The sequence below is a fragment of the Acanthisitta chloris genome, unplaced genomic scaffold (genome assembly GCF_000695815.1).
Source record: "Acanthisitta chloris isolate BGI_N310 unplaced genomic scaffold, ASM69581v1 scaffold22138, whole genome shotgun sequence".
Taxonomy (NCBI): Eukaryota; Metazoa; Chordata; class Aves; order Passeriformes; family Acanthisittidae; genus Acanthisitta; species Acanthisitta chloris.
In genome coordinates, this window is record NW_008689120.1 from 145368 (window position 1) to 161212 (window position 15845).

General features: G+C 43.4%; 1 protein-coding gene across 1 annotated transcript in view; it reads right to left on the minus strand.

Moving 5' to 3' along the window:
* PAPPA (pregnancy-associated plasma protein A, pappalysin 1) overlaps positions 1–15845 on the minus strand; it is a 179508-nt gene that overhangs the window by 139927 nt on the left and 23736 nt on the right. The window contains exon 2 of the mRNA XM_009081311.1: positions 10414–11482. Within this exon, the coding sequence (XP_009079559.1) occupies positions 10414–11482 (1069 nt within the window). The remainder of the gene's footprint in view (positions 1–10413; positions 11483–15845) is intronic.

The window sequence follows — 15845 nt, forward strand, 5'->3', positions numbered from 1 at the left end:
AATCACATCTCAGAAAAGCTGGTTTTGTGTGTCTATGTGTCTTATCTTCCTCCTTTGCATACAACTTGTGCTGTTTAATGCTGAAGAAATAATTCAGCAACATGTTCCATGTGATGGGGCAGATCCTTAATGGAGGAGAAATGTTGGCATGGCCCAAGTAACAGATTAAATCCCCTTCTTGGCATACTCAGTTTTTACTATGCCTTCCAATATCATTTCGACATGGAACTTTCCTGACATAAATCACACAGGTTTTCCTCTTCCCCTCCACACCACGCTGCGTAGCTCTGTGTTTTGGTAAATCTCATCTATTAATAGTTGCCCTCTGTGGCTATAAAAAAACCCCTCAGTAGTCCAAAGCCAACCCTTGCTACAGAACAGCTGTGGATGCCTGAACACACGCAGGACCCAACATCACACAGCAAAACCCTTTCTTGGCTCCATGTCAGAGCAAACTGATTAAATATGGCCATAGTCAAGCTAATGGAAAAGGAGCCCCTTCCCTGCATCAGAGGGAGAGAGAGGCCAGCTCCAGCACTAGGCTGGAGAACATCAGGGTATTTCCATTTTCTCACTGACATTTTCTTTTCCCTTTTTTTAACTCAGCAAACCCCCTCCCGTGTCTTCCTCGCTTCACCCTTCTGCCAAGTCCCAGGAAAATCTTGCACTGAAAGCAATAGGACAAAGACGTCATCGCAGTGAGTGTCAAAGGTCGTGGGGTAAATTCTAAGGTCTACTTTTTTTGTTTTGTTTTGTTTTGTTTGATTGATTTAACTGATTAAAGCATTTCTGCTCTTCCTGTGTTTTCAGCAGCATCCTGGGTAACTCAGGGGAAATTCAAACCAACCAGCTGTGATCTGTATTACAAAGTCAAGGCTGGAAATACAACACAAGGATGTTGATGGGGCCAGACTGGAAAGGGTGAAAGGAGAGGAATATTCTCTTGGTAAAGTGACAAAGTGCTTCTACGTGTTGGAATGAGAAATATTCAACTTAACAGAGGATACAGGGAGTTCCTCATCCTCTCAGTGCTGCAGTACAAGTCCCATCACAGAGTGGCTGGTTGGTGACAAAGTACCTGACTCCCAGTGACAGGAATCAGAGAATCATATCATAGAATCATAGAACTTAGAGGTTGGAATGGACCTTACAGATCATCTAGTCCCAACTCCCTGCCACGGGAAGGGACACCTCCTCACTAGATCAGGTTGCTCAAGGTCTCATCCAGCCTAGTCCTCACTGGATTTCACTTTGAATTTACATTTTACCTTAAGTAAAGTTCTTGGAAATCCTCTGGAATTGCTGAGCTTCAGGAATTTCTATGCAGCAATCACAGGGGTGAGCAAGGAAATGGTCCAGAAGCCTCAAGTTCTCTGGAAGTCAGGCTGGGGCTCTCCACACTCCCATCACACCTGGTCTGAGGCTGCAGGCACTTACAAACCCAATGCCACATAACTTCAGCACTTTTCCAATTTCCCAAGGGACATTTCACTAAGATAAATTCTCCTTGCAAAGCTGATGGGAATGATTTGAAAAACCAAGAGAGTCTCGAGCTGGGGAAACTAACTACCACAGCTTCTCACTGAAGCCCTGAATTTATTGACACAACAAGGTTATAGCATGAGAAGCAAATTTATTCCATATTATCTACTGGCAGTATAGCTCAAAAGATGCATTTTGAGGCAGCAGAAAGAATTTTAGCCTCCAAAGCCTTGTAATTCAACCCTGCTGAAGCTGCCCTCACACAAATCAGTGATGACACATCTTTTCAACATCTAGGGCCAAAATTATTTTTAAAAGCATTGCAGGTAATTGCCACTGCTCTCATTCCAAACCACTGCTGTTTCCACTATTTTACCATCACTGATGTAACCCAACAAGTGTCAACAGCAAACCCAATTGCTGCATCTGCAATTACTGAATTAATGGAAAGAATACATTTCACAACAAACAGCTCACACGTATCAATGGCCATGACCAGATCTTAACCTGCAATTTACAGGAGATGTTCTATGTTTCTAAGATTTGTGATGTACCACATAACCCTCTGGGTACCTTCTAAAATGATTGGTCTGCAGGGTGTGGATTTTGCCAGTCTTTTTCACCGGGGTGGATTGGCCACAAGAGTCTTTAAAACAAGGGTAGAAAAAAAAAATTACTCTCTTGAAGAGCTTCAGAAAGACCAAATTAGGTCCAAAACTCTAATCTTGATTTCAGTGGGGTCCCTTTTTAGTAGAGATCCTTCTAGCAGGGTCCCTTCTTGAAAAGAAAAAGGAAATTAAAAATGAGAAACAGCACTGGGGAAAAGTAATGTACTTCAAACTCACACATGCCAGGAAATTTAGAGTTAAAGGTGAAACTCCACCCTAAAGAGTTCCATACTGGAGATATTTCAGTGAACAAACGTAACGTGTTCTGAAATACAAAGACCCAGTAGGGTGCACTAGGTATGGAGTTTCAGCCTTCACTCCAAATTTCCTGGCTTTTTGGAGGTTTATTGGAGTTTCATACCCCAAACATGTAAGTACTCCGAGAAGTTTCCTCAGTGCAGCTCCCTCTGATCCTTTCGGAAGCTGAGAGCAAGCACTCGGATGGTGGAGCCACCCATCCATTATTAATGAACCTGAAAACACTTTCTTGCAAATTTATGCTGATTTGGAGCATTGAAATGATATGCAAACTAGGTAGTTTCAGTTGAGTTAACCTAAGAAACACCAAAATTGCAAATCTACTCAGAACAAAAAAGGACAGGATTTCACCGACCCCAGCAGAGCACATGCTCCTAATCTTCCTCCACGTATGTGGGTCCTGCAGCTCCGTGTCAGCCTGGGCCACAACTGAGCAAATATGGAATTGCTTTTGACAGTAGTGGTTTGTACTCCTGGTCTAAACACTCTGCCATGTGATGTGGGGATATATCCATCTTACTTCTCAATGAATCTGGCTCTAATAGAGGAAACATGACTATGGCTATCAGCATCACACTTTTTTACAGCACAGCTTTTAGGAACACGTTACAAATATCGAAGCGGTTCCAACGTATCTCATTAAAAGTGACAGATCTCTTTGAGGCTCTGCACCATTGCATCTCTTGAGAACTCTATGGAAATTACCATCAGCAACTCTCTGGAGCCCCTCTAATCACCCCCACTCTTCATCCTTCTCAGTTCACACACAAAGAAAGCTTTAGGGCTATATGATGATCTCAGGGGGTGTCACCCACTGGGATCATCCCATGGAGGAGAAATCACACACGGTGTGACATTGGCCTCACCAGTTGCCCTGCACAAGTGTATCTTAGTGGTGGACAGGTGTGAAAGCGAAAGGAGAGCTCCACTGTCCTGATCCTGGGGTGTTTAAGGGACAATTAACTCTTCTCACCACATTTAAGATAAGCCAAGATGTCCACATGGTTTTCCCTAGCCCTAGTTGGGCAGGGGACAGCAAGATCACCTTCTTTACTGTGAGGGTGGTGAGACACCAGCACAGGTTGCCCAGTGAAGCTGTGGTTGCCTCATCCCTGGAAATGTTCAAGGTCAGGTTGGATGAGGCTCTGATCAGCATGGTCTAGTGGGTAGCATGCTTGCCCAATGCAGGGGGTTGGATCCCAAATCATTTTGTGATTCTAAGACTATTATCTGTCTCTCCTTATCAAAACTTACATCTATGTTCTCAGGCTTTCAACCACCTCTGCTGAGGCTGCAGACAAGTCCTCTGTGGCATAAAGGTATTTTTCTATCCAAAAATACAAACTACTTATAGAAACCACTATTTTTCTGAGTAATCACACCTTTGGGTTGGTTGTCTCCCCTGGCATTAAGTTCACAGATACTAGGCAAAGGCAGAGCTGCTAGGCCAATATTCATGCCTCTGCTCACACTGACATTTTCAGATGAGACTATATAAAGAAAATTCACCTTATCCTTCTCAACCCTTTTTCCTGAACCCTGTGAACCCACTATATGAAGGCACCAGTAATGCTGAGGGTTTGAAGTGTGGCTGCACAGAGTAAACTCCCTCAGGACATAGCACAAGTCAGAACCATCTCTTCTGAAAGATTTTTGTGCATTTCCACTAGCAGCAAAAGTGAAGGGATTGTTAGGAGGGGAAAAAAAAAACCTGAAATTTAGTTTGCCCAAGTCCAGCAAACCACATGAGAAGCAAAGTCAAATGCATCCCATTCATGGATGATGTATGGAGCACAGTGGAGGTGGCTCCTCTGTATTTCCCCAAGGGGCAGCTATTGCTTGCAAGAATAGGTTTTCAATTCCTATCAGAAAAGAAGCCTGAAAGATACAAAGGGAATTTCAAGTCTAAGTATTTCATTTGGTTAAGCTTGCCACAGAAACATACTATGCATCTTCTTCAGTGTGCAGGGTGCAACCTCCTGGATTTACAGGAGATTTCAGCTGTCCTTGATTAAAAACACAAAGGGCACCTCACACCCACAACTGAAGAGAGATTGTATCCAAATGGACATGGCATAAAACCAGGGTGATTAATGGAAGGCCCCACAGCACTTGAAAGAGGCATGCTAGATGTGATCAAAAGGTGGGTCTGAGTGTGAGACACTATAATCTGAATTGATCAGCAAAGACAATAAAACAGCCTATGTACACTGCTACTGAATGTGGGAGGGGATGAGCTTCACTTTGTTTCCTCAGCCAGAGGTTGGTAAGGGGTTGCTGGAGAGCACCCATGGGGCAACTGTTCCTAGTGGATGCAGTGCTGCCCAACAGTGAGGGGCAAATTCAGACCCTGTCAAATCTGCAGACTCTGCTTGCAAATCTTCCACATGGAGTTCCAGAGTCAAATGATTCTGCATTAGCACTGGGAAGTAGAATAACACCTTAATCTGTTGTCTCCCACAAGGGTCCTTAATGATCTCTGATAGCTTACTCCATAGATTTTATAAGCTCTCTTCATCCCAAGCATCCTGCAGTTTGACCAGACAGTGATCTTTTTCCATAATGGATAACATCCATGAAAGAAACCATGAGTTCTATGAGTCTTGAGGAAAAAATGTTTCTTGAAAAAAATTGTAGGAAAAGATGATGGTGGGTCAAGCTAAATTGAGCAAACTCCTACTGTTTCTAGGGTGTGCAATCGTATAGAAATAGTTTCTTTAGCACTGAAGCCCTGTCTGGATCAGAATTCAACACTAGACTTATAAAAATGTCAGTTGCTAGCATGGGAACAGATGCAACTCTTCCCAGCTGATTAACATCCCTGACATCTGGAACAGAGGACAGAATAAACAGAGGGAAAAGAGGATTTCCTGTTGGGACTTGGCTTTTGGGTGACAACTACCAAGATACAGCAACTCTGTCCTTGACAGCATTACTCTTCACCTTCTAAATAGCCCTGGAACTGGTAATTAAAAAACTGGACATTTAATTCTGAATCCCTAGACAAAAACTCAGGTATTTGCTCTATGTCTGTCTGATACCTGTGTGAATGGAGGAATCCTTGAAGTTAAGAGCTGCACAATGGTCTCTCCGAAGCAGGGGATTAAGTTCTCAAGCTCCCAGAACTGAAGAGCTTTGATGACTTTCTTCTGTTCTTTTTAGCGTTTAGGATTAAGTTGAAATTAGTCCTTTACTTGGAATCAAGGAGTATTTCTTACAACTCTTCTTGCTCCTGGAAAAGGGCATTCAGTAAGCCTCCCTCCTCCAGAGTGAGTTGACCATATTTTGCACGGAAGCCTCGTGAAAAGATTCCCAGCAGAAAAGAAGGAAAAAGAGGTAAGAGGCTGATTTGATTGGAAACTCCATGGAGGAGCCCTGAAGTGCAGCCACAGCTAAATTACCTGTTCAAGGCTGCCCTGGGCTGTGGATTAGCCACCACCTCCTCCTCCTAATGCTACTGCTGCAGTGCACATGCCACAGCTCAGTGCCCACTTCATACCCAGCTCAGCCTTACCCATTGCAGCTCAAAACCACTATGGAAATATCTACAAACCGTTCAAATATGCATTCAGGGTCAAATTTCCACATGCCTGGAACATGCTAATGCCCTTAATCTTGGGCAAGCTGATGTGAAGCAGCATGAGCTGTGCTGAACTGCCCGACACGAGTGTTGGAAAAGGCCACAGAAGAGAGTGGCATCAGCAGAGCACTGGACTCCAGCTCTTGGGGGGCTGGAACTAGACAATCTTTAGAGTTCCAAACCATTGTAGGATTCTGTGATTCTGTGATTCCATGTTTTGGTGTCTCAGAATGGGTCAGGTTGGAAGGGACCACAGTAGGTCTTCTGGTCCAATGTCCTTGCTCAAGCAGCGTCATCCTAGAGCACACAGCACAAGATTGCATCCAGATGGTTCTGGCCTGAGTTTGCAGGCAGGTGTTGCAAACAGAGCTCATCCCTGTCCCTCCTTTAGGCAGAACTGAAGGGCTGTGAGAGCCTTCAAGGCACACATGTGCATGTTGAGAAAGCCTGTCCCTGGGGTCAGTTATTTTCAGGGGATTTCCAGCAAGTATTCAGTAGGCTGTATGAACTGGGGGAGTTTGAAGAGACTTGGTAGCTTTTACTGCTTCAGGAATTTCATCAGTGTTTTCCTAAGAAAGCATCGAGAGGATTGTTTCCTTATCTGTCTGTGCGATCCTGCGGTGAAGCCTGATGTGCAAGCCCAATATTACATAAAAGGAATGGCTCAGTTAACCATAGGATGGTGCAAGAATTTGCCACATCAAATGGCACTTCCCAAGCATGATTTCCTATGATCCCTTGCTGTTTGTTTCAAGTTTTTTGAAAAGCAGCCACGGTAGGTGTCATGAGCTCAAAGTCTTCCCTATTTTGTAACCAGCAATATACCAAATAACACAAGGAATGTGTCTTTCTGGCAAGTGTGTTTATCCTTGTTCCTTCCCTTTGCATTGGGCCAGACTGTATGATCTTAGCATGTTCTAATTTCCCAGAATTGCAGAAAAGTGGAACAATATTTGCAAACTTTCTGCTGGGACAAAATACATTTTGTCCCACTCTCATGAAATTCATAAAAAGAAGTGAGGCAGATATTCTTGGATAAAGCCTGCTGTGTGGCTAATGATTACCAGTCCTTTGGTTTTTTCCCTGTAGGCTATTAAAAAAGAGGAGAGATGATCTAGTTGGGACCACAAATGTTTATGACTTTTCTGCTGAGCAGCTCTGAGAGGAAAGTTCTCACTCTCTGACAAACTTCAATGTACTTAAACCTCTATGCACCAACACCTCCACTATCTGACTATGGCACAGAACATCAGCTTTTGGAAGGAAAATATTTTGGGAGAAGTGCCACAAAGTGAGGCTGGAAACATAAAAACCCCAACCAGCTCTGCTGCTGGGATCAGCTCTGCAGTCACCAGAGCTGCACCACAACAGTGACCGAAGGAAACAATCAAGGCACTTTGTCCAAGGTGCCAAAAGGATCACAGGAAACTTGTAACAGATCAGAAGCATCTTGGAATTGTTCCAGTGGTATCACTTAGTGATGAAGCATCCACAGGGTTTTTTTTTTTATCAAGGCTTATATCAATTCTGTCCCGGGATGGAGGTTTGGACTGGGACAGGCAGAAGGAAAGTGACTGGAAACAGATAAATCATCTTTTGGGGATGAAGAGGCACTGAGGAGGGTTCCTGTTTATAATAGCATTAATCAAGAATTAGCACTTTTTGGTTGGCTCCAAAGGACAAAAGCATTTCAGGAATAAACTGCTTGGTGAACAGCTGGCTACAACTGCTGACACTGAGGATGTGGAAGGAACAAAATCCAGTAGTGCCTGAAGGCTCCCCCAGTACCAAGGAAAGCTCTGAAGAGTCTTGACAGCACAAAACTCAGGCAACTTTTTATTGGTATCATTTCATCTTTCTTTCCCCTCTTTCCTCAGCAGATTGAAAGATCTTTTCCCTTTCTTCTGTAATTGTTAGACTGAAGTTTGACAGAGGAAATACCTGAAATCAGATGTGAGCTTTCCATGGCTGTGGAGATATCTTCACTGCTGTGGTGAAAGGCCTGCACTAGAGGGGTCTGAGGACTCTTTGCCAATGAAAGTGATGACAAGAGGGGCTGGTGATGCAAAATGGGCTCAGATGGTGCCAGCTAGATTTTGACTTAGTCACTAATCAACACGGAAATCTCTCTCTTAGGGGACGATGCTGAGGGCAATCACAAAGCCAAACACAGGGTTTGAATCTTCATCCTTGTAGTCAATGAAGGCTTTGCTGCCAAAGCCACAGCCCTAGACCTGTATTTGTTAGCCTTATAGCAATGTAACTCAGCCTTACCAACCTCACTGATACTTTCACTGACCCATCTGCTCTATATTGCCACACTAAGTGCAAACACCACCATGTTGGGTATGAGCTCAGCCTAAGCACATCAGCCACCAAATAAAGGCTGCAGACAGACACAATATCTTCTATTGCCCTCCGTGGTTTCATTGCCAATGATCAAATCGACCTTGCAATGTCTGTGCAAGGCATTTTCTCAGACTCTGCACAGTGGAAGAGGATGTCCAGGCCTCCCTCACTATCTCAGTGTGTCAGTCCAGAGGAGCTGCTTCAAAGCCAAAATGAACACGTAGAAGATCTGTGAGCTCAACGCCATGAAATGCAAATCTTCCAGGTAAGTTCACCAAGGTGGCTGTCTCCAAAAGGAAAGTACAACTGTGTATGAAAAGTAACTACATAGTCTTAAGGTAACTTCCAGTTTTGGAACTCAGTTTTTTGCTTTGGCTTGTGCAAGCACAGTCTGTGCAGCAAAAAGGCTTTGTTTGAAAGAGAAACCTCTCTGTACATTGGAATAACATTAAGACACAGTCTTAAATCTGTCAACTATAATTTACAAGGTTTTTCTTGATTCATTTTATCTGGGTATGATGCTGGTCACAGAACAAGTGATAAAAGGCTACTATCAGATTAAAAATAATGTATTTTTTTCTAAAAATGGTCCCAGTTGTTATAACTAACACCTCAAGTTGTCAGAACTATGGTGTTAAAACAATCCAATTTGCATTATGCCTTTGATGATATTTGCTCAGTTGTCTTCCTCTCCAGTTGAACAGTATTAAAAGATTGGTATTTTTCCTTTCAATAATTTCAAGCATTAATATTTAAAGTATTTCCTCATTTGAGCTTTGCTCACTGGTAGCTGACTGAAGTCAAACTGAGCTAGAAGGATTTTTTTCTAAAACAACATCACAAGAGTTAAAAAAAAAAAAGGAAAGGAAGCTTTTCTTTGCAGCTTAATTATGTGTATTTAAAGCTCCAGTAGAGCTGATAATGTTGTTTAAAAACTTCTCCCTACTAAGGAAGTTATAAATATAGCCTGGATTGCTACGGTGGAAGGGACTCCAGAACAGCTCATACTTTCCTTCTTAACCTGAACTTCAGTGTTGATAACATCGGGTGTTCTGAACATTTAGAGGTTTCCTCTCTATGACTCCACAAATTGCCCTAAAAGAATCTGTAACACGGGACACAGACAATAGAATGTCAGCTTTAACCTCCATCTTTTCTGTGTTTATATTTCTAACTCACAGGTAACACTTTTTTACTTAAACATACTAACTTAAATGCAGATGACCAAGAGCAAGTTGGAGTAACTGTATGTATGTTGTACTCAACTGTTGCAAGCTATTCAAGGATCACTCTTCCAACTACAACACAAGGAAGACTCAGCTGAGGAGCTCAGGATTTTATAAACTCACATCCACCCATAGAAAGTTGCCCTGCCATTGGCAACAAGGAGGCATTACCTCTGTTTTCACATAGATGGAGAAAAGGGCACAGAAGAATTCCAATACCCACCCAATGTGTGCAACAGCACTGCCAGGAACCTGGAACTCACCTTCCTCTGCAATCCACAGACTCAGCTGCCCCTGCACAGCAGTGCTTACAAAAGGCTGTAGACATAGCATGAGGAGTATAGAATAACCTACCTACCTTCAAAAAAGTCCTACAGAATTAAAGTCTACCTAAGAGTATTCATGTTCTGTTCCATGCCTGAGGGGCTCTTCCTTCTCCAAATACACATGAGCTTTCTATGACATCCAATCCCCAATCCTAAGAGTCTGTGGTTAAAATAAACTGTGCAATGCTACAATATACTGCTCATAACCAACAACTAATGGGTCTCTCAACGTTGACTGCTTCAGTCTTTAGCACAAACTTCTTTTAACATAGATGGAGAATACCAAAATTCAAGGGTAAGATGCTGTTGAGACTGAGACTGCATTTGGAGAACCGTAATGCGAGCCACACACTAAGAGAAAATAAATTAATTACAAATTCCAAACCCCATAATAGCAGCAAATTCCTTACAAACTCCAAAGCCCACAACAGCAGCAATGCAAGAGTTCAACAGCCAGCAGGCTGATCAATACCTAGACAGATACTCAATAGGATCAGAAAAAGCTTGTTTAAGAAATTACCTACCTGTAAGGAGAATATGGGTCAAAGCAGGTCTTGGTGACTTCTGTTATCTCGGGGTTACAGCATTCCCCCCCATCAAAGTTGTATCTCTCGTAATTACAATCCATGTCACACACTCCATTCTGCTTCTTCTTGTTGAAGAGCGTGTGCCGGACGTGCCGACAGTCTCCACCGTCGTACCCAGTCAAGGTGTGGTTGCACTCAGGATCACAGTTCTCGTCCCCAATCTTGCTGATATCACAGTTGGCCAGGATGAGTCGGTGGCGAAGGGAAGAGTTCTTCACCTCCAGCACCTCCAGCTCCCAGGTGATGTTGTAGCGGCTGAAAGCCTCGTTTAAATGCTGATGCTGGAACTCAATCTGCTGCTGGCTGACAGTGGGATTCTGATGTTTGTCATCGTAGAGGTTTACCACGCGGTAGCGCACGATTTTGTTGCGGCGGAATCTGGGGAGCTTGTTGTAGCTGGAGATGACGTCTATGTTGTCGCAGACTGTCTGTCCGCAGAGAGGAGGGTCTAGGCTGGTATCCAGCAAATAGCCATGATGATAGCTGAACTTGATCTGAGGACTGCTGCCATCCTTCATGGGAGACCAGGTGCTTTTCACATTCAGTAAACTGTCTTGAAGAACTAGCTGAGGTAGGGGCGTGTCTTGTCTGTGAATTGCCTGGTCCATGTCCAACAAGATCTCCTTTTGAGACCGGGCTGTCCTCCAGAGGCTGAAATGCTCCACGTAACCCCGATAGTTCTGGTTCAGGGCATTTCCCCCAAGCATGAGCACCTTACACTTCAAGGTCAGCAGGCTGAAGATGCTGCCCACTTGCTCTCCGCTCGTGGCCACCTGGGCACCGTTCACATAGAGTTTCATCAGGTGCCCATCGTAGGTGGCAGCCAGATGCACCCACTGGTTGGGGAGGTAGCTGCGATGTGCTGCAATGGTGGTTACTTTGCGAGCACGGTCCGTCTTCAGGGAGAAGAAATAACGGGGGTCTCTATTCCCCTGGTCACTGACGGTGTTAATCCCCAGGACCCATCCGCGGTCACGGGAGGTGTAAGAACATTTGTCATATAGTCCTACGTGCCCCCAAAAAAAGAAATAGGAATAAATAAGGATGACAGAATAAAGGCATTAGTCTTTAAGTTGTATAAATATATCTCTCTCTATGTATATACACACACTCACCTACATCTGCTAGACAGTTAGTGTACGAGAAAGCCATTAAATCATGATTGTGGGAGGTCATCTTAAGACTTCCCATTAAAGGTCAAGATTTACCAGTGGCACGTACAAATGGGATTCCCCTTTCCTGACCAAGACCCAAAACTCTTTTGCAAATTCCTGTTATCAAAGTGTTGTACTGTGCATTTAGTTCTTACCTTCCCTCAAGCCAAGCCATACATCCCTGGTTGAAAACAACAGTCTTGAGAAGCAATCCCTGTTGATCTCACTCATACCTCATACCCCTGAACCCTGTATCTAATAGGGTCCAGAGGAGAAATAAATATAAAATCTTAATGTGGCACACTTTGAAAAACACTGAGCAGCTGCAACAATCTTGATAGGTTCAAGCACCCAAATCCTACAGAGAGCGAATGGGATGTGTTCAGGCTACCTTCAATGTCCTACCCAATAAAAACCAGGAAGGAAATGGCATACATTGGTAGGCTGGAGGTGCAGAACAAGCTATATACCACAGTGGGAAAGAGCAAGAAACATGCACAGGTTGACATACACATTCAGAAAGATTCCTGCCCCCTCACACTTCCTAACAACTTGGTGCACCACTGAGAATACACTTCAATGATTTCTCTCACAGACAAAGTGTGGATACACACCTAAAGCTCTCTCAACCTGTTCTCAGACAGCTCCAAGCAATGAGAAGAGCTGACTCCTTCTCAATTTGGGACACAAGGCTTGGCAAGTTCAAGACATACATTTCCATCTTTCAGTTCTCAAAGGCCAAGGGCTGCAGGGACACCCCTCAACTGAAAAGATGATCATTAGAGCTTTCAGCACCAAACAGCCTTTCTACTATCAGCACATAGAAAACAATCCTTCCCCCAAGCCTCCATTTCCAAAAGCCTAAACGAAAATCATAAATCTCTGACAGTTCAGTCCTCATGAAAAGACTAAATATCCCCTTACCTCACCCCTGCACCCTAACCCTCCCAGCACTACAACCAAATAACATCTTCTGCTTCTGACTAAGTTGCTCAAGAGCCATCTGTTAACAATCACTCATTAACAGTGCAGTCTTGTCTAGAATCAACAGAGCAAAGGTTACAGGAGCATTCACTGTATTTTTCCTCCCCTCTCCCAGCACCCACCTTCCCCCCTTCTCCTCACACCCTTCCCTTCTCCTCCTCCTCTCCCTGTAAAAAAACTCTTCTGATGGGAAAGTTAAAAACATTTAAATGGGTCTTTTTTCTGCACACTGGTATTTTGCTAGGGACTCTGAGCTCCCCCTTTTCCTGTTTCCTTTGGAAGAGAGATCCCAGGGTTCGGAAGGTAATGTGTTTATTCATCTGTAGGGCGCACTCAGTTCAAAACCTTTTCAAGACCAGCTTCTGGTTTATACTGCTACTTCTGATCACGAGAAAGGAGAGGAGGAGAACCAGGGAAGGAAAAAACCAAATGTGCTAAAAAAAAAAAAAAATGACATTTGCTGGGATGGATATTTACCCGAGAAACTCATGATAGGAGAGCCAAAGCTACCAATAACCTTCTGGAGTCTGTTTTTAAAGCATTTTGAAATTTTGCTTTATGGAATGAATGCTTTTACAAAGCATTCATTCTCAGATGTATGAGAGCCCATAAAACTCTGTATTTTTATGAATCTCAAATGAAGGTATTGTCCAACCATAGTGGGCGGATCATGGTGCAATGAATAAGAAGACAGCTGGCAAGACAAGTCCCTCTCCCAAATAAGTAATAAAAAAACAAATAGTAAAAATCTCAACTTATTGTAATAAGACCATTAGAGCTGGTCAGGGATTTTGTAAGAGAGTTTTTGTCTCCCAAGGAATGCCAACATGGTGAGAGCAGAAAAAGTGATTCAGGAAGGGGCTAGTCCCAACAAATCTCTCTGAGAAGCTGCTTGTCTTCAACACGGCCAGGGGAACCCCAGGGACTCCCTTGGCTCTTTTGACTGAAGCAGAGAAGTTCAGCTCATTCCCTCCACCATCTCCTGCCACCTTTGCCACCCAATGACCAAATCCTTCAGGCCTGCCAACCACAGGGCAGCTGCTCACACAGAAGCAGCTCCACCTGTTTCTTCAGGCATCCCAGATCTCTGCGGTTGGACAGACAGCTGGAAGTTTTGGAACAGGCTTCTGGGGTCTCCAGCTCTGGGGAAGTCCATGATACAGTCTTTATGGATCATGATTTTTTGCTCTTTGCACTGACATGAGCTAGAAATATTCCCCCAAAGAACTAATAAATTATTGTGGAATGGAAATTCGGTTTCCCAGCCAGTGTTAAAGAACATCTTCCTCTCTCTGAAGTGCTGCATGATGCTAGTGATTGACCTCGGCTGAACAGATGGAGCTGCTGGAGGAATACTACAGAATAGTAGCAATCCTCCCTTGCCTTTGAGCCTTTAAACCCCGATGTGATGCAACGTGTCTTGAGTTTGGCTCAAACAGCTGCCATCAATTCAAGATTTACAGGGAGCCAAAAGAGGGCAGAAAAAGAAAAAAAACCAGTGACAATAGGGACACCACTGAACACGCCAGTTTGAAAGCTGCTGCACTAAAACAGTCTACTATTCCAGTTCCTTGTATTTTCTAGTTTAGGGCAAAGGTCATTACTGAATCCATATGCCACGTAGAGGATTCTTTTCTCAAACTTTTACTATTGCAGACATCCAACTCTTGATGAAAAGATGGATTGAACGCAATCCTTTCAGCAGCAAGAGTTGTTTTATTCTTAAGAGAAAGGAAGGAGAGTAAGAAAAGGGATAAGAAACCCAACTCCCTTGCAAGTTGTACCACTTCTTTATGATCCTCTTTTGCTTGAATGCTGTACCTACTTTCCCAATCCTTCCCTTTACTTTTGGCTTTAGACTAAGGATCCTCCGGCTAAGGGAGTGTCACTTTTCCGTTTTGTCCCCAGCACAATGAAACTAATTTCAGCTGGGACTTTGGATGTCATAATAAAAGAATTTATTGCTTCTTCTATGACAACTAATAAGGGCAAAGCCATTGGAAGAGGGACATGCGAAATAATTGCCAGAACTTCTGAAAACTGAATAATTTGATGTTTTCACAATTTATTTCAATTTAGTAAAAGGTTCCATAGCCATGAGTTATTTCTCAGACATAATTAAGAACATTTTAAGCAAGAAGAGGCCTCTTTTACCCCAAACAAGGCTGGTTTTGAGCAAAATCACCCCCACACAATGGTTGACACTCTGAATTTCAAAAGTCAACTGTGACTACAACCAACATTTACATGTAAAACATACAGAGTTTAGATTCTCATTTGCTCTGAGAATTCTTTACAATAATGTGGTAAAGGACATTTTTAGCTACTTAATATCCCTTTACAAACCAAGAGTGGTGTAAAGAGGCCTCATGGTAAATGAGACTCAAGCCAGTGACTGAAAACCCACAATTTGGCGAATGTGCCTGAACTTTTTGAGCCAAGAAATGGTGCGAAATAAAGCTGATGTTTGTTTTCCCCACAGCAATTAGATTAAAAAAATATGTACAAGTTTCATACAGCAGCAAACAGTTTTCTTCACTTCTGCTTGCCCTGAGTTGCTAGAAAGGGATGGAGATAGAGCTGAGCAGAATAGTGACAGCCCTTCTGACTCCTTAGTCTGAATGATTTTTTTCCTTGTAAAGCTCTTGCTGCTGAAGCCCAAGGGATTGAAATGGAATTTCATGTTTTGGGTTTTTTTTAAAAAAAAGAAGAGGTGCTAGTTCAGCTTTCCAGTAAGAGGCACTGGTAACCTCCCTTCCCCACAAAGGAGTGAGTCACTGGTCAGAGGACTCTGGAGAAGTACATGAACAGAGTAAGATGCCACAGTCCTTTATGCTTGGCCAGAGACAGAATTCAATGGTCCACACAAGGCTCCTTCCAGTCCCATGATGTTTGTCTCTTATAGGAAAAGTAAATTCCTAGGCATCAAAAGAGTGGGGAAAAATGGAAAATCTAACTCCAACGGCCCAAGGCCAAAAGCCAAACATGGAAAATGAGAAATACAGTTTCCCTTTTTTTTTTTTCTTCCAAGTGAAATCTCAGTTCTCTGGCTACTGACCCACAACAGCTTCACCACACCACTGTCCATCTGATCCCTTCCAGGAGGCCCTAACCAGCTCCAGCATTTATAACCCACTTTGTTTTCAGAACTTTTCTGGGGAGTTAAATAGAGCCACATCTTCACATGGGCCCTGTGCACTGGACAGGGTCAGGCAGCATGAGCACAGCATG